The 18490-nt window shown below is 46.3% G+C and overlaps 1 protein-coding gene across 1 annotated transcript in view; it reads left to right on the forward strand.

Annotated features, from left to right (window-relative positions):
• The window catches only part of otog (otogelin), a 50191-nt gene extending 32004 nt beyond the window's left edge, over nt 1-18187 (forward strand). Inside the window, exons 36-56 of the mRNA XM_060071378.1 lie at nt 2-3288; nt 3445-3622; nt 3870-4018; nt 4138-4227; nt 4384-4570; nt 5228-5448; nt 5851-5989; nt 6137-6325; nt 6594-6803; nt 7995-8099; nt 8318-8422; nt 8647-8748; nt 9796-9894; nt 10248-10288; nt 10387-10462; nt 11367-11545; nt 11825-11929; nt 12466-12585; nt 13165-13210; nt 15323-15402; nt 16481-18187. Of these exons, the coding sequence (XP_059927361.1) occupies nt 2-3288; nt 3445-3622; nt 3870-4018; nt 4138-4227; nt 4384-4570; nt 5228-5448; nt 5851-5989; nt 6137-6325; nt 6594-6803; nt 7995-8099; nt 8318-8422; nt 8647-8748; nt 9796-9894; nt 10248-10288; nt 10387-10462; nt 11367-11545; nt 11825-11929; nt 12466-12585; nt 13165-13210; nt 15323-15402; nt 16481-16681 (5909 nt within the window). The 3' untranslated portion in view covers nt 16682-18187. The remainder of the gene's footprint in view (nt 1; nt 3289-3444; nt 3623-3869; nt 4019-4137; nt 4228-4383; nt 4571-5227; nt 5449-5850; nt 5990-6136; nt 6326-6593; nt 6804-7994; nt 8100-8317; nt 8423-8646; nt 8749-9795; nt 9895-10247; nt 10289-10386; nt 10463-11366; nt 11546-11824; nt 11930-12465; nt 12586-13164; nt 13211-15322; nt 15403-16480) is intronic.
• The last annotated feature ends 303 nt before the right edge of the window (nt 18188-18490 follow it).

Here is an 18490-nt window from a genome sequence, read left to right on the forward strand (position 1 = left end):
GGCATTAAGCCTGCAGTTGCTGTGCAGCCCATAACACCGCCCAGCGCTGAGACAACACCTGCAGCTGTCACTTCTGAGGCTGCCAGCCACAGCTCCTCCGCCCCCTCGACCTCCTCCACCACCTCCACAGCCACCACAGCCACCGCCGCCTCTACAGCCACCACCTCCACAGCCACCACATCCAGCACCACCTCCGCAGCCACCACCTCCACGCTCTTACCCATCACCACGCCAACAATCTTCACCACCACCAACACCTCATTCTCTTCCCCCTCTGCCGGGACCACCAGCCCGGCCCCAGCCGTCACCACGTCCCCCATCACTACCACTACCACCACTACTTCAACCTCCTCCCGGTCAACCTCCACTCTACCCCCCATCACTACCACTCCCTCCGCTGTGCACACCCCCTCAGTATCCACCGTGTCCACCACCACCACCACCACCAGCGACACCACCTCCACCAGCACCACCACTACTCCCTCCACATCCACCCCCTCAACAATATCCACCACTTCTCCCATTGCCACCACCATCACCATATCCACCCGATCCCCATCTCCCATTACCACCACCACCACCTCCTCCATCTCCCCTGTCTCTCCATCAACTATTACCCCCACCACCTCCTCCACAACATCAAGCGCTCCAGACAAAGCTCCCACTACTCATTTGCCAACTACTCGGCTTACCTCTGCTTCGCAAACTATACATGCCGCATCATCAATCACCTCAACCACTGGCATCTCTATAAGCCCGCCACCTACCACTTCAGCTTCTCCGTCCCCTGACCTACCTAGCAGAGCGAGCACATCTCCTTCAGCACCACATACTCCTTCTGTCTCATCAGAGATGGTGGCGCCACATACCACCGTCAAGGTGACATCGGCCTCGCTCAGCACTGGAGTCGGTGCAACAGCTGCAACAACAAGTTCTCCTAGATCCACATTGAGCTCCATAGGCCCTGCTATCTCCAGAACAACATCTCCCCCCTCTTCCTTCACTGCTCTGTTGTGGCTCATCACCTCGGCTAAGATTTCTCCTCCACTTGAGGCAAAGTTAACTTCTACAATGAGCCCCACTACTACCACCACCACCGCCACCGCCACCGGTGTCCCAACTGCTAGCACTATCAAGAGACCAACAACCACTTCCACCCTTTCTACTACACCAGCGTTCGACACTCCAGACACCATGCATATTACCACTCATCCTGCAGTGGTTACAACAACCGTTCCTGGTCTTCGCCCAACAACTGTCCCTGAGGCCGTAGTTTCAGAGAGGACTACCACAGCTAGCACCAGTACCACACAGGCTTACCTTGAATCCACTAGAGAGCCCAGAACAACAGAGAAAGCCTCACCTCCCACTACGACCATCACCACTCCAGGTTCACCGGGTACAGTTTCCAGGATGACGTCCCCTTTGCCTCCTACATCTAGCACTGAAACACAAACAACTTTGCTTCCAGTGATCCCTCTGGCGATAACCACAGAAGCTGTCACACCAGTCGCTCCATTCACAACAAGTAAAACCACAACGTTGCAGCCCAGGGAAGAGGTAACTATAGCTTTTACAACCGCGGCGACCACAGAGAAGACAGAGACTACAACCCTAGCCGAGCTAGCAGAATCAACATCAACTCACATGCCACCAACTACCACCACCACACTGGCCGGTCCAATGCCACCACTGTCTACAGTAAGAGCAAAAACAGAAAAGGTGACAACACTGGTATCCACTGCATCTCACGGACCTGTATCCATCACCACCACAGCTGTGGCTTCACCATTTAGGACAACAGAAGCCACTGTTGTTCCTCCTTTAACCTCCAAACATTCTACAGAGAGCACATCCTGGTCTGCAAGTATTCCGACCCCACGTGGAACCACAACTACTGCACCTATAGAGTTCCCGGATGCATCAACCACCTCCATTCAACCTCCAGTTACCACGAAATCGGGTGTATCTCCTGTGACCCTAACAGAGACCACCCCTATACCTGTGGCAACAGTCACAGAAAGCTCCACTCATAAGACGTCAACTACAACGACCTCTGAGCCGTGGCGTCAGCCCCATTGGGAAACTTCCTCTGTTGCTACTTATGGAACTGAAAAGGTGACCACTCCCCACGTCACTTCAAAGACGTCAACCCCTACAGTCTCTGCGACAGCTACCGCCCGGATACCTCACGCTGCAATCACCACAAAGAAAGTGGTAAGCATGGCAACCTCAGCAGCCTCAACTGGAACTGCGACTACAACTAGAACTCCCACAGATGTGACTACTAAAGCAACGACCCAGCAAACATCAGCTGTACCTTTGGCACCTGAGACATCTCGTACCACAAGCTCTGCTAGAACCACTCAGAGGGTCGGGACTACGACATACAGGCCAATCACTCCACATATCGGGACTGAGGCAACACCGGTTTCTCCACTGACTGGAAAAGTGGAGGTACCCACGACTACCTCCACCAGCCTGCCAACTTCCTCATGGTCTCCACAGACCCCAACTACTTCAACAACCACGCACCACCAAGAAAAAGACACCACCCGAGTGGCGTCAACCTTAACATCCACACCAGCAACAACCACCACAACAAAGAGCACAACAGCAACAAAAACCTCGACAACACCAAGAGTCACGTCACCAACAAGCTTGCCCCCCGAGGTCACAACCACCAAAAGGACAACCATGAGGGTTAGCACTGCAACAGCGACCTCAAGCTTCACCACGCCTGGTATACCAACAACAACACCAATCACCGGGACAACTGTAGTCCCAGTCGTCCCATCGACATCAACCCGGACTACCTCAGTGCCAGCCTCTACAGAGAGCGGATTGGATCGTGTCTTCCTAACCACGCCAGTTGCCATCACCACCAGTACCACTCCATCAGGTCCTGATCCAGTTACCAGCACGACGACAGTCCAAACACCCACTGATGTTCCCATGGGAGTCACCAGGGGGTCGCCTCCTGTAACATCTGTGAAGACCTCCACCACCAAAGAGACTGAGGCTGCCCCGGCCGCAGGAACAACTGTTACTCCTCAACCTCCTGCTGAGGTGGCCTCCATTTGGAGCCCTGGTACTAGGCCCAGCAGCACATCAACCCCAACAGACACCTCAAGGCATCCAACAGAACCTAGAGAACCTTCTGAAAGCACCACATTAGGGTCATCTTCATCACCTGTGCCCATTGCTCAGGGTTCCACCCTGGCAGCCACAAGGGCCACGGTGAAAGTCACAAGCTCTATGGCGATATCCCCTACAAGGATGTGCACTGTAAGGAAATTTACTTTGCTCCATTTCAACACGAACTGTGTATCCAATATTTGCTTTGATCCCCTGATAATGCTTTCAATGCCTTTGCTCAATGCCAATGTTGTCAACCTTTAATCACCATGTGTCTACTTTTTTCCTGAATGTCTTTTTTTCCAGCCTCCCTATTCGGAGTTCATTGATGAGTGCACCAAGTATATATGTGTCAACAGTCAGCTGGTCCTGTTCAACAAAACGCAAAACTGTCCATATAACTCATTGCCCCCAAACTGTGGTCTGCTGGGATTTGCAATATTGGTAAATGGAGACAAGTGCTGCCCAAAGTGGGACTGTCCCTGTGAGTAACCTGCAAAACACACACACACACACACACACACACACACACACACACACACACACACACACACACACACACACACACACACACACACTCCTAACACACCTCAACAAACACACCTCAACAAACACACCAAACACTTTTGACACACCACAAAGAGCATGAACTATGTACACATATGTTTCACATGAAACTATCAGGAGACAAAGGCAGCGTTTTATTTGTACCACTTCTCTGTGTTCCTCAGGCCGTTGCTCAGTATTCCCCGACCTGAACGTCATCACGTTTGACGGGAACAGCGTAGCCATCTACAAAGCAGCCTCATACATTGTCTCTCAGCTCCCCAATGAGACAATCAGCGTCCTGGTTCAGGAATGCCCTTCTGACCCGGATGCAGTAAGTCAGGGAGATGTTTAATGATTGTTGTATTTTTAAATACACTTTGGAAGTTCAATACACTATGTTAGAAGTCATGATCTGAAAATGATAACATAGCTTTCTGTTTTCTTCTTAAGCTCCTTTGGAATTTCACCAACCTGTGTCTTGTGGCACTAAACATTAGCCACGGGTCGAACCACATTATTATCAACAGACTTCAGAGAAGGGTAGGACCCTGTTGCGATTCTTTTCAATTGAAGTTCATTTTCGTTCATCTAGATAAGTACACTGGATAGAAAAGTAATAATGCATTCTTTACAATAGAGAATCAAAGGCATCTTGAACCCAAAAACTAACCTAGACTCTTCTTTCGGTCCGTTAAGCTCTATGTCAACTCAAGGTACGCCAAGCCACGTTTTAGGAAGTTTGGCTTCGAGGTCCTGGACACGGGGAACATGTATCTGATCCGCAGCCCATCGGGTCTCAAACTCCAGTGGTTCCACAGCACCGGCATGATGGTGATAGAGACAGAGAGCCCTGGAAACAGGCTCCCCACCATGGGTCTCTGTGGTAGGTGGCCCTCCTCCAGTAGCTACCATATGATGATATCTGATACGATAGCCCCTTCTCTCAAATAGTTTAATATCTGACGCCATACTGGCTCTCAACTGCTCTCTATACTGTTAGAATTAAACATGTGAGGAGTAAGGTATATTACGTAGCAAATATAAACAAAAGAGATTGTGATTCAAAAATGAAACCTTCTATGTTTGAAAAAGACATGACAAAGTTTGTACACTCAGAAAAAACAAGCGTTTTATGATCAGTGCCTTTCTTCATGAAGAGCAACAGACTAATGATTACATTTTGTGGCACAATGATTTCCAAAAATGTGTGTAGCCATTGTCCACCAAACTGTTACGGCTCAGTTATGGTTCCACGTTGAAGCAACGCAAGGGGGTTTATGGACCCATGACGTCCTTGCGGACCCTCCTCGCGTCCACCGCGACGGGCTGACGTGCGCCTCCCAAAAAGTTTGACCTTGCTTTCGAGGCGATGCAGCAGCAGCAAGGGCTGTGATTGGCCCGCTAATGAAAACCCAAACGTAAACCCGGCGCAGAACCCAAAACCGGTTCAGGACTGCGTCGAAGCAACGGGGTGGGCATCGCGTTGCGTCAACGTGGAACCATAACGAAGCCTTTGTATGTTCACACCCCCCACAACCAGGCTATTGCGACGGCGACCCAGCCAACGACCTGGCCCTGGCCAACGGCACCGTGGTGGGCGAGAGCGAGGACCCGGCGCTGTTCATCGACAGCTGGCAGGTTCCCAACACCACCAGCTACGTCAGCCACAGCCGCCGCCGCGAGGTCAACTGCTCCACCAGCGACTGCTCCGACTGCATGGCGATGCTGCAGGACAGCTCCTTCCTCCCCTGCCACGACTTTGTAGGTCCCGCCTTCTCTTCCCCTCCTTCTGAATGAGGGTCTACTGGTTAAGGGTTTCATGCCCTGTGTAGTTGAATGAATCCGGGTATATTGATATTTGTTGAAGGTTCATGCCGTATGTAGTTCAATAATTCAGGGTATATTGGTGGAGGGTTCATGCCCTGTTTACCATATGTATGAATACACTTTATAGTAATATTACTTAGGTGCAGTTTTGTAGAAATACAGTAATGTTACTCAAGAGCCATATGTATGCAAACATATTATAGTAATGTTACTCAGGTTCCATATTTGATGCATAAATATTATGAAAACTGAAATGCTCGGTAGCAATTTAGTGATCCACAATTAGGAATAACTATTAAACGGAATGAGTTTAAAAACAATGCATTGTACTCGCAGGTTCCTCCCAGCACATTTTGTGAAATGTGGGTGCGTGACGCAGAGTACGTCAACAACCGTTGTGTGGCTCTCGCTGCCTACGTTGCTTCCTGCCACAAATTCAACATCTGCATCGAATGGCGCAGTCAGGAATACTGCTGTGAGTCTCTATCACACTTGTACTCTTCTACTTTGAATCCACCGGTCTAAACCATGCACACTGTAATGTCAATGACAATGAGATGAGAAGGATATTTGTGTTGGGAGAAATTTGTTGCGATTATCATAGATTGGTTTTGTTTTCTAGCCTTCACCTGCCCCGGGACCCTTCGCTACCAGGCATGTGTACCGGCCTGCACGGCACAGTCCTGCCCCAACCAGGACTTTGAGTCGGAGCCAGGCCAGTGCTCAGGCCTTACCGAGGGCTGTGTGTGTCCTGAAGGCACCCTGCTTCACCGGCCCTACTCAGCACTCTGCATACCCCCAGACATGTGTGGTAGGGCACCCCCCAACCCCCACCCCCCCTCCCCCTCACCCTGCAACCGTACAATAGAGCCCTAAATAGAGGTCTTAAGCTACGCACTCCAGGCAATTCGTACGATCATAAGAATTTCGGGTGACGACACGAATGGCAAGGAACTCCTGACACCTGAGACCGGCGTTTAACAATACTTGTGGGGAATGAGAGGAATAAGTTGTATGCCACCGTGTTGATATGACAGTTCATATGTGACCATGCCCGTGTTCCTTTGTGTGAACCCTAGCATGCACAGACAGCGCCGGTGTTCCCCGGGCCAACGGGGAGCTTTGGAAGGCGTCTAAAGATGGCTGCTGCATGTACCGCTGTGAGAACGATGCCATCAAGCCCGTGGAGTACAACTGCTCGGCTGTGGCTCTGCCTGTGTGCCATCGAGCAGGGGAGGTGGTCATCAGCCTGGCCGACGACAACAACTGCTGTCCCCAGAAGGCCTGTGGTAAGATCCAGACGTGAGCCAGGAAGGCCTGTGGTAAGACCCAGACCTGAGCCAGGAAGGCCTGTGGTAAGATCCAGACCTGAGCCCAGAAGGCCTGTGGTAAGACCCAGACCTGAGCCCAGAAGGCCTGTGGTAAGACCCAGACCTGAGCCAGGAAGGCCTGTGGTAAGACCCAGACCTGAGCCCAGAAGGCCTGTGGTAAGACCCAGACCTGAGCCCAGAAGGCCTGTGGTAATACCCAGACCTGAGCCAGGAAGGCCTGTGGTAAGACCCAGACCTGAGCCCAGAAGGCCTGTGGTAATACCCAGACCTGAGCCCAGAAGGCCTGTGGTAAGACCCAGACCTGAGCCCAGAAGGCCCTCACTTAAGACCCAGACCGTAGACCAGAAGGCCTGTGGTTAGACCCAGACCTGCTTCATAGTGTGGACTGACGACAACCATTAAAGAGAAATCTTCTTTTGAAATCTTGCATTGGGGCCAACATAGTCTAGCCTGGTTGGTCCACTCTTATTTCAGTCCCTTGTGCAAGAGTGACTGGCCTTGTGTCACAAGCAGTGGATGTGAAGCCATGTCTTTATAACACGTTCAGGCCATCAGATTAACGTAACATCAGCGACAGAGCAAGCGGAAATATAGAACTCTATCCGAATCAAGTCAGATGAACAGTGAATGTGGCACCTGTATTTTTCTCTGATACAATCCAATTTAATTCTTAACCATTGTTTTAATGGTTCGTTGTTTTCAAAATCTTGCAATTCAAAACCCCCTCTCATGACTCTTCCAATAACCAGACCTGACAACATGTTGCCCAGGAGCCAAAGCAATCCACATGATAGATGTCTGTCAAAACACTGGTTGCCGAAACAAGTTCTCTTATAAGTTTCTCTCTCTCTCTCTCTCTCTCTCTCTCTCTCTCTCTCTCTCTCTCTCTCTCTCTCTCTCTCTCTCACACACACACATAAATTCATGAGATTTGATTCATTATACATGAAAAAAGCTAAAAAGCGCATATTATTTGTGTCTTAACATGTATTAAAATATAAAGACAAAACATGAATAGAGAGATACTGTAAATATACAATCTACTACAAACGATGGCCAGTGTGCCCAACAATATGTCAAGGGTTTTCTAGTCCGTGTACAGCACTAATCAGAATGATGAGTTGTTCTCAATGTCTTGTGACCCTACAGTGTGTAACCAGAGTTTGTGCGCTGTGGACCCACCGCTGTGTCATTACGGAGAGAAGCTTGTGTCGTACTTCAGACAGGACTCCTGCTGTCCCCACTACGTGTGTGGTGAGTGTTAATGTCCCAATGACACATTGATCTGCATATAAAGCTCCAACATTGAACCTGATCCGTTTGATGCTGCGTGTGTATGTGTGTTTGTGTGCTTGTTTATGTGTGTGTGTGTGTGTGTGTGTGTGTGTGTGTGTGTGTGTGTGTGTGTGTGTGTGTGTGTGTGTGTGTGTGTGTGTGTGTGTGTGTGTGTGTGTGTGCATGCGTTTGTTCAGAGTGTGATTCTGAGCTGTGTGAGTCAGAGGTGCCAGTGTGTAGAGAGGACCAGTCCCTGATCGCCACCAGAACTGACGGAAGCTGCTGCTTAGCGCACATCTGCAGTGAGTCCACATGATTACATGCACACACTCTCACACACACATGGAAGCCCCCGTATACCATCGACTCAGTTCACTACAGACTTCAGCTTGTTGGCTACTCCAGTTCCCTTACTGTTGTTTCTTCACTTTTTATGAGAAGAAAGTTAATCTGAACATCATTGTGTGTAATAACCGTGAAGATCTTTGAAAGTTTGTGTTTGTGTGTTTGTGTTTCCTCCACCAAGTGTGTAACGCTTGTCCAGAGAGCATCCCATTGTGTGCGGAGGGGGAGGTGCTAACGGTGGACGCCAACAGCACAGACCACTGCTGTCCTGACTATCAGTGTGGTAGGAAGAGACCACACACACACACACACACACACACACACACACACACACACACACACACACACACACACACACACACACACATGGGAGCTGTTAGACCCCCGATTAGGACCACGGCATCGCTTCAACGTCTTGCCAAGCACGGGCCTCATAGCATGGATCCGTCTTTCATCTTTCTCATTCCAATCAAGACGCAGATGATGACGTGTCAAGCAGGTGCAGACTTCCCGTGAAGTATTTGTGTGTGCAAACCGCCCGCCACACGTCATGTGTACCTAACGTGTTCCTTAGTGTGTACCACTGCAGCCATGTGTAGGATTGACCGCGGGTGTATGCCCGGGTACAAGGAACGACAAAGTGTGTGGAGAGAACTGCTTTGGCATCTGTGCATCTAGACTTTCTCTTATGGAATAATTTTGAATGTTTATTGCTTTACACTGGTTTGATAGCATAGTCTGTAAACTATCGAATTTCCAGATCAAACATTATATTAAACATCTATGGCTGTAGAGGAGCCCGCATTAGGGTTAGTTGCAAAACACCTAACCCTAACTGCTACAGCCGAGCTGGCTGTCGACTTGGATGGTTGACTCCGTCGTATACATGTGTATGAAAAGTTGTAAGTTGCTTTGGATAAAGGCGTCTAAAAAAAGGATTTATAAAAGTTGTCTATGAATGCTGAAAAAAATATCGACAAAGAATATGGGATGATTGTGAAGTGAAGCCTCTAAATGAAAGTGCATGTAAAGTAGGTGAAGAAATTATGTCATTAACGCGTTGACGCGTCGTCAAGGTTGGGGTCTATCGGCCCCCCCGTCTTTTGCATCCACATACACACACACACACACACACACAAAGTAAACAGCACAGATACACATTAATATCGATAAATAAGATGTCATGATTTCAGAAGGGAATTTCCTATTCATAGAATTTAATTTGAATATGTGTGTGTGTGTGTGTGTGTGTGTGTGTGTGTGTGTGTGTGTGTGTGTGTGTGTGTGTGTGTGTGTGTGTGTGTGTGTGTGTGTGTGTGTGTGTGCGTAGTCTGTGAGACTCACAGGTGTTCCCAGGTCAGCTGTCCTGTGGGGATGTCTGTTTCACCTGTGTCAAGTCCAGATCAGTGTTGCCCAAGCCACAACTGTGGTGAGTACAGGTCCTTCACATGGACAGTGGTGTTGCTGAATGGGTCACTGGTGAGAGACATCTGATCCCTCCAGAAGTGGTTCATTCTCTCATGGAATTCCCTTTGTTTATGTATGCTATGAATGTAAATGTATGTTATGTTTAGATCAATTTGTTTTGGTTAATGTTTCATACGTATTTGAAGAAAATTATTACTTATAGTTTTGAGTGAACACCAGCCCCATGTCATTAAGGTGCTAAACATGCGTTCGATTTTAAAAATATAAAATTGAACAAATCAAGAGTTGGAGTTATGTATTGCATTTGTAAATTCTAATATTGAAAAGATCATCTTTGATTTTGCTGCTATTCAGTGTGTTCCTGCGAGAAGATCTCCGCCCCGAACTGTGCAATGGTGCGTTTTTAATATTTTCAATATCAATGTTGAGTGACACAATCATGCTGCTGCCATGCTGTGATGCTATTAACACACTGTGAATGTTCTGGGTGAAGGGGGAGACCACACAACTGGACAGAGTCTTCCTCACGGACCCAGTGAACCAGTGTGCCTGCAGAAGATACCAATGCGGTATGTCTAATTTTGGACCTCAGCCTACAGCGCTAATAGTAGCGCAACACAAGTTTTAAATCACACCGCTGATTCCCAGACGGGGAAAGTCCGATTTACACATTCTTTTTCTGTCTTTGGCAGCTATTGCCAAGTCAAAGCATGTTGGCCTTTGAAACGTCTCTGACCCTTTCATAATTAGATTATTCAGTTAACACTTGGAGACGTTAACTTTAATCAGCTCTCAAAATTAGTCTGGCTCAAACCGTCTCTGGTTTCAAGAACTAAATACAAGCTGTGAGTTCAACATCTTTAACAGGCACTGTTAAAATAATCTCATGCTAACGGCAATCACTTTTTATGGGATCTTTTCGGTACAAGCACACTGCACAAACATCCGCAGATGTAGATGTTTGATATTGAATACATTCATCAGGATTCCTCCAGCATAGGCATCAGTTTTGAGCTGGCCATCTACAATTAACATTTATATAATTGCACTGAAAGGATGGGAATGAATGCTTGACTAGAATATAATAGCTGTTTTTTATGACTTCAAATAGTATTTATTCATTTTAAATTAACCCTTATACAGGCCCACCTTAATATTCCTTCTTAAAGATTGTTTTACACTATGGATAGTAGTTTTAATTCAGTCTTTCACCCTCCCTCCCTCCTATTTCTCAATGCAATTCCCTCCTCTATTGGTCTTTAGTATTTCATTCAAGTAATTGATTTTTTAAATGTAGTTGTTTCTGCTCCAATCATTTCTGTCCTCCTTATTATGCTGCTGAAGAGCAGTCCCCATTGCACAATGTACATATCATGACACATGTGTCTTTTATCGTGTGTGTGTGTGTTTGTGTGTGCGTGTGTGTATGTGTGTGTGTGTGTGTGTGCGTGTCCTTGCGGCGGCGGTGAGCAGTGCGTGAGGCGGTGTGTGTGGACGGCGAGCGTGGCCTGATGCGCCCGGGCCAGACGCTGGTGGAGCACAGCCCAGACGGTCTGTGCCGCAGCACCCAGTGCACCAGCAGCCTGGACCCCGCCACGGGCTACCACCGCCTCCGCACCCTCAGCACCAACTGCTCCGCCCGCTGCCAGCCGGTGGGTCGCTGGGGCCCTCAGGGGGCTTTCCTACTCTCACTCTTCACTTTGACCTTTTTGCTTTTTATTCTGTTTTTCTTAATTTTTTTTCCTGTTTCTTTCTTTCTTTCTTTCTTTCTTTCTTTCTTTCTTTCTTTCGTTTTTTCTCCCTTTCTATACATGACATGGTTTTGCTAAGCTCAGCCACACCGAGATACAACAAACAGATATAATAGATCATATACATTTAGATTTAGATTTTTATCCATACATGCATATGTCTTTTTTTTCCTGCTGCAGAACCAGCTGTACATTGCCCCCAGAGACCAGACATCATGCTGTGGCGTGTGCAGGAACATCTCCTGTCTCTACCGGGATGAGAACGGCACGGTGGCGCTCCATAAGGTACACGGGATGGACAACGGAGAGCACGGGAATTACTTATTATGCGTGTTATTCATTTCTTCATTGAATCATCATCTGCACGATTGCCTCGTACCTTGCTGACCCAAAGGGTACAAAAGGTGCATCTCACTGTCTCCTTACGATGAGTCTTTCCTCTCACCCAGATGATCAGCTCACTAATTGAGGCTGCAATGAATTGCGTTATGGTACCACACTTAAACAGTACCACTGTAAAGTACAAAGTATTGATTCCATTAGGATGTAAATCCTAATCCTTGTGAAGTTGGCATAACCTCAAACCTCTCAAGAAAGATCTAAATTATTATCCTTAAATTCCTCTTATTTTGTATTAACAAGGGTCATTCGTGTCTGATATTTGTAAGACAAGTATTGAAAGGTTCCTAAATGTTAATTATGTATCAGACCTGAATGATATGATTTATTATTTTGACATTTATTCATAAGTAGCTCAGGATAACAGCTGGTTGTAGTTATGCGTGTTTTCACCGATGGGCTTCTGCCATGTGTCTCTGCAGCCGGGGAGGACCTGGGTGTCCAACTGCAAGAAGTATGAGTGTGCAGACACACTGTCAGGCCCCACCCTCATCTCATACGCCTTCAGCTGCCCTCCCTTCAACGAGACAGAGTGCATGAAGGTCAGCAGTATAGGCCAAATCCCACATCCACACCCAACGCACACACACACACACGTGCACGCATGCACCCGTGCACACACACACACACACACACACACACATGCATGAGGTCGCAGTATAGGTCAAATCCCACAACCGCACACAATGCACACACAAACATGCACCCATGCACGCAAGCACACACACACACACACACACACACACACACACACACACACACACACACACAAACACGTGTACACATGCATGAAGGGAAGCAGTATAGGCCAAATCCCACACAACCGCACACAATGCACACACAACGCACACACACACATGCACACACACACACACACACACACAAACATACACACACACATACACACACACACACACACACACACACACACACACACACACACACACACACACACACACACACACAAACACACAAAAACTCTTCATGTATGCCCACAAACATATGTGTGAACATAGGCAGATTCACACATATATACACTCACACATACACACACATAATGTAAAAACATGCATGCATGCATGCATTTATATCCCTGCCTTTTTTCTTCTGACTGCCCTTAGGTTGGAGGAAGTATTCTAACTTACATGGACGGATGCTGCAGGACATGTGAGTATTAAAGAAAATGCAGATACAGTAGGTTAGTAGTGTAGTCCCTCTAGACAAATAGGTCACATCTGACACTAAACATGCTGTCGTGTGTCAACCGTCTAACATGTGTTTTCAAAACCATGTTTGTCCTTCATTTAGTTCCCTACCAACTTTTCAGAACCCAAACTGAAATAGTTCCAGTTGGGTTGAATCCCAAATGTGCAAATCTCTCTGGGTTTAACTGCTTTCATGTCATCTCTGTTTTGTGTCTTGTTTAAATGCCTATTAAGACCTGGACATTTTCATTTTTTTCACACAGAAATATGCTTTTCAGTGAATCCCAGAATTAAGATAACAGATCATTGACAACAGAAACATTGAATAACATTGATCGCAAGTGTCACTGAAAAGCATGTGATGCCCTTCGGGGTGGGTGTGTGGTTCGTATGCTAAAGCTTACCATCATGTACCAATCCCACCAGGTTCTGGATTCTCTCTCTACCCATTCCCCGTTAGTCCCTTGACACCTACAGTTAACACAAACTGTGAACGAGGTACCAGAAAACAAGCAGCTGAAAACTACAAGGCTTTCCAGCAACATTGTTGACATTCAACAATGTACTCCCCTTCTTAAAATATTACCGAACATACCCTCCAAACCAAATTAAACAGCAATATAATCTGAAATGGTCAGAGAAACAAACAACTAGCCATGTCATTTAAGATGACTCAATCCACGCTTCTTGTGGATGCACGTACATGACAGCGCTCAACTCTTCCCCCATTTCGCACCGTCTGGGCAGTGCATTGTTGATCGCCAACAATGTACTGTTGGTAGTGGCCAAGTAGACCAGTGATAGATGTTTTGTTGATGTTGTTTAGATGTTTAGATGCATGCTCGGATCTGTAGCTCTCCGTCTAGACTGGTGGTGGGATCTGTCAGCTGTTTGGTGTGTCATGGTAACCGCGGAGCCATTGTAGAAGATATGCAGCGCATGGCAACTTGAAATTGTCTCGTAATGGTCCTACAAATGTATCCTAAACTCAACAAGCGCAGAACCATATCATCATATGGCAACAACTGTCCTAATATCGTGGCGTAACAAAAATTATATTTGCTTACAGATGACTTCTGCAATGGCTTGCAATTACTAAAGAACCTATAATCCAGATGATTTTTCTAATAGCGTTTTTAAAAGACAACATTGCTATGATTATAATCTCATGGCAGTTTAACATTCCCTCAATCCAAATGAGGTTGCAGCCTTTATTCTTTACCTTCTGCTTTCACATTGACTGATTGCTTTACCTTCTTATTTTCAAATCCCCACAACACCCACCCCCTGTTGTTGATTGGTTGGAATACTATTTATTTTGGTTTTGAGTGATTGGTAGTACCATTTGTTTTTGTGTACGATCTCGGAGCATAGGCTGCCTCCAGACCAGAGACACGTTTTTTTGACGACCCGCTAATGGGGCGGGCAGCTAGCGGATCGCGAGGAAAGATCATATGAATGTGAACATTTATGTTTCGGCCTAGCATCGCAGATACAACCTTTAAGAAACAAACGAAAAATCGTATGCATTCAATGCAAGAAGATTAAAAAAAATACACCGCACACTTCGTTTGAAATGTTATCAAACCCCATTTTAATGTTGGAACTATCTTAATCTACCGCTTAGAATAAAATGAATGTCATTAATTTTGTTATGGCAGACAGAACATTGACACACGTGACATTTTGCTGTTTCTTCGACCATTCAATAGGGGGCGGTGTACCAGCAAATGGGTTCAAAACGCTCAAATGGGTTGCTTGTGGTCATATTGACAAACAAATTATTCTGTTGTTTAGGTTGGAGAACAGTCTAAAATAGAACCTCCTAGCAAGATCCTCTTGTCGGTCGTTCTCATCACCCATTCTAAAATGTAATGCTTAAGTAAAAAGTGTGGATCAGCTCGCTACTGCCATATGTACAGTCTAGACCTCTCAGCCTTCGTTAGCTCTCCCTTCTGCGTTTCCTTGTGCGGCTGCAGTTCTCCTCTGTCCAGGTGTATGCTCTGCACATGTTCTTGTCCTTCTTCTTGTGTCCGACCCGTTGAGTATGTTGTGTTTGTTGTCGTTGAAACAGGCAAAGAAGATGGAAAGTCGTGTCAGAGGGTGACGGTGAGAATGACCATCAGGAAGAACGATTGCCGCAGCAACAGGCCGGTACGTTGACAGAATATGGAGATTAAGAATACAGAAAAACCAATAACATGCAGGAAACACTTAACAATAAGGCTACATTAATTAACCATTACTTTACATTAGTTGATTTAGAACCCAAACCATAACCCTAGAAAAAATGAATGACCAACTCCTTGGTCTTGGAGCGGTTGAGGTCAGGGTAGTTCCTCACTCCCTGCACCATTCAGAGAATCGACCAATGGGGCCTAGAGCCGCCTATCCAAGATGGTGTTGAGTAACATCCGCTATTTGATGAATGGCATCTCCAGTTCCGAGCTCCTGCAGCCGTCTGTGTAGAGGATGAAGAGGTGGCTGATCCCTGGGGTGCTCCAATGGACAGGGTTGTGTTGAAAAGGTGACTGTTGACTCTGATCCAGTGAGAAATGTAAGGACATATATAATCAGGTGGAGGTGAATATCCATCCTGAGCAGTTTGGGACCTGGTGAGGATGAACTGCATTGAAGGCTCTTGAAAAGCCCCATAATCAGCACATAACAAGCCTCTTCGGCTCTCTGTGTGCGTGTATACACTATGCAGTAGTGACAGCTCAGCATCATCCACCACCCCTCTATGGTACTTGAGGACAAACCGATGTCGGCCATTTTGCCCTTAAACGTCCTTCTGTAGTTGGGGAAGAACAAGCCTCTCAAAGCTCTTCATCACCAGAGATGCTAAGGCTTCGTAGCGGTGGTCTTTGTCACAGGTTAGGTCGTTCTTTTTAGGCGTAGATGTTGAAGGATATCCATTGTGTTGGATGGAATGAACTGCTCACAGAAGACACCTGTCTGGTCAGTGCCTGGTGCTTTGTTTGGGTTGATCCTCTTCGGGTGCCTGCTCCACCTCCAAGGCCTCAAGAGCCAAGTTTACACTGGGGAGGGACATGGTATCCACTCTCAGAGATAACCCCTCTGTCTCCTGTGGGCAATTGGTGTTGCCTCTGCATCTCCTTATGTGTCGGCCCTGTTTGTATATTGCCTGATTTCCATTGACGACTGGTCTGTGTCTTTTCAAACCCATGCAACAAAGCTGTGGTCGCGTGCTTGTTGCCCTCTCTCGCAGGTCAACATCGTGTCCTGCGACGGCAAGTGTCCCTCGGCCAGCATCTACAACTACAACATCAACACGTACGCGCGCTTCTGCAAGTGCTGCCGGGAGATGGCTCTCCAGCGCCGCTCGGTGCAGCTGTACTGCAGCGGGAACTCCACCTGGGTCAGCTACTCCATCCAGGAGCCCACCGACTGCTCCTGTCAGTGGTCCTGAGGCACCGACCGCTAAACATGGGCGTAGCCACACATTACATAGAGCACACTCACACACACACACACACACACACACACACACACACACACACCGTACACATCCCGATCCCATCGGCACACGCCAAACGTATGCATGCACACTTATAACCGATGAGACATTCAAACATACACACACACTCACACACGCACACACTGACACACACACACACACACTGACAAACACGCACACACACACACACACACACACACTTGCATACAGAGTAGCTGACATTTAGTCGCACTGACACATGGCAATTATCAAACCAGTGCACAGAACATAGACGGTCTCATGCACGCACATCTGTTTTTGTTAATTGTCGGATACATATGTAACCAGTAGTTTGCACACAAACACACACACACATTCACGGAGAACCATACACAGGTGAAACTTTCTGGGCAGGCAACGTTGGAGGCCATAATGATTTCAGCATTCCATGGTGCATTCATTATTCATAATTCATTATGTGATACATTTTAAACATTATTTTTCTTTTCTTTTTTATTGTTTTCTCACTACACTTTTGTGAAACATGAAGCATGTTTCCGGATGTGACGGTTTAGGTTGATGTGTGGAGTGTTTGAATGCAAAGAGTTACTGAAGGATGTATAAAGGTACAAGAGCCACAGTGGGACGTGCTCAGAGGGGTGGAACCCACGGTATAGGAATTAGACTAGTCTATAAACGAGTCAAGCCTTTTCTTTTCTGTTTACCATAACACCTGACATACGATGCTTATCCGAAGTACCACTTATCCAGGGTACACAACCACAACTAATGCGGTTTGGTATAGTAGGAATGGAACTTTAGCACGAGGGGTGGCCTGGACAACATTACTAGGGTTGTCCAGAGTTAATGGGGAGTGTTAATGAGGAGTGTTAATAGATTACTTCCCTTGTGAACAATTAAGCAATTTGAAAGGCAGCGGCAAAACATAGACATGATTATCTTCTCCACCTATTGCACTTGATTGATTAATGCGTATTTATTGGAAGGCTTGGATATATAATATAAAGGGAAAAAATGAATTATCTATTGGTACGAATCTCCAGGTTGGGAACTAACAATCGGAACATAAAACCCTCAATTCAACACTTCAACAAAACAGAAGAATCAGCTCTTCTACTTTGAGGACAACAGCAGTTTTCTAATGTGTGGTTTAATAGATTTAATAATTTGTGAATGTTATTATCAAACTAAATTAGTGATAGTGATAATATGTGTAGGATATTAGTCCACCAGGTGAGCAGACCTTAAAACAGATGGGTCATGCAATTAAAAATATAGAAAATTGTTTTAACACTATGAAAAAGAGTTCAATTGTGCTTTGTTTGTATATAAGTATATTACCATTCTTTGCGAAGAAAAAAGTTTTTGGCATTATTACATTTCATTTACCTTAAAAAAAAAAAGGAGGAAATAACTATATATACCCAGTGAGATTCTTTAACCAATGCAATCAAAGACGGGGAGGTGTTGCTTGGATGATTCAAATCAAACTGTATGTGGAGCACTTTATTTATTTATTTGAGTATAACAAAGCACAAGTTTCTTGATTTCATCTTTGATGAATTTCATCCATGATTAAATCAACACATGTGCAAGCGTTCAGGACCCATAATCCGATTGAGATAAAATTTTGACAAAAACACAGTGACCAATATAGATTTGACCTTTAATCTCTCATAATGTTGCTGGGGGTAATAGCACTAAAACAAGTTAGCTCTTCTAAAATAAATATCTTGGAAGTTGTATCACAGTGTAATAGAG

This window comes from Gadus macrocephalus, chromosome 14 (genome assembly GCF_031168955.1).
Source record: "Gadus macrocephalus chromosome 14, ASM3116895v1".
Lineage (NCBI taxonomy): Eukaryota > Metazoa > Chordata > Actinopteri > Gadiformes > Gadidae > Gadus > Gadus macrocephalus.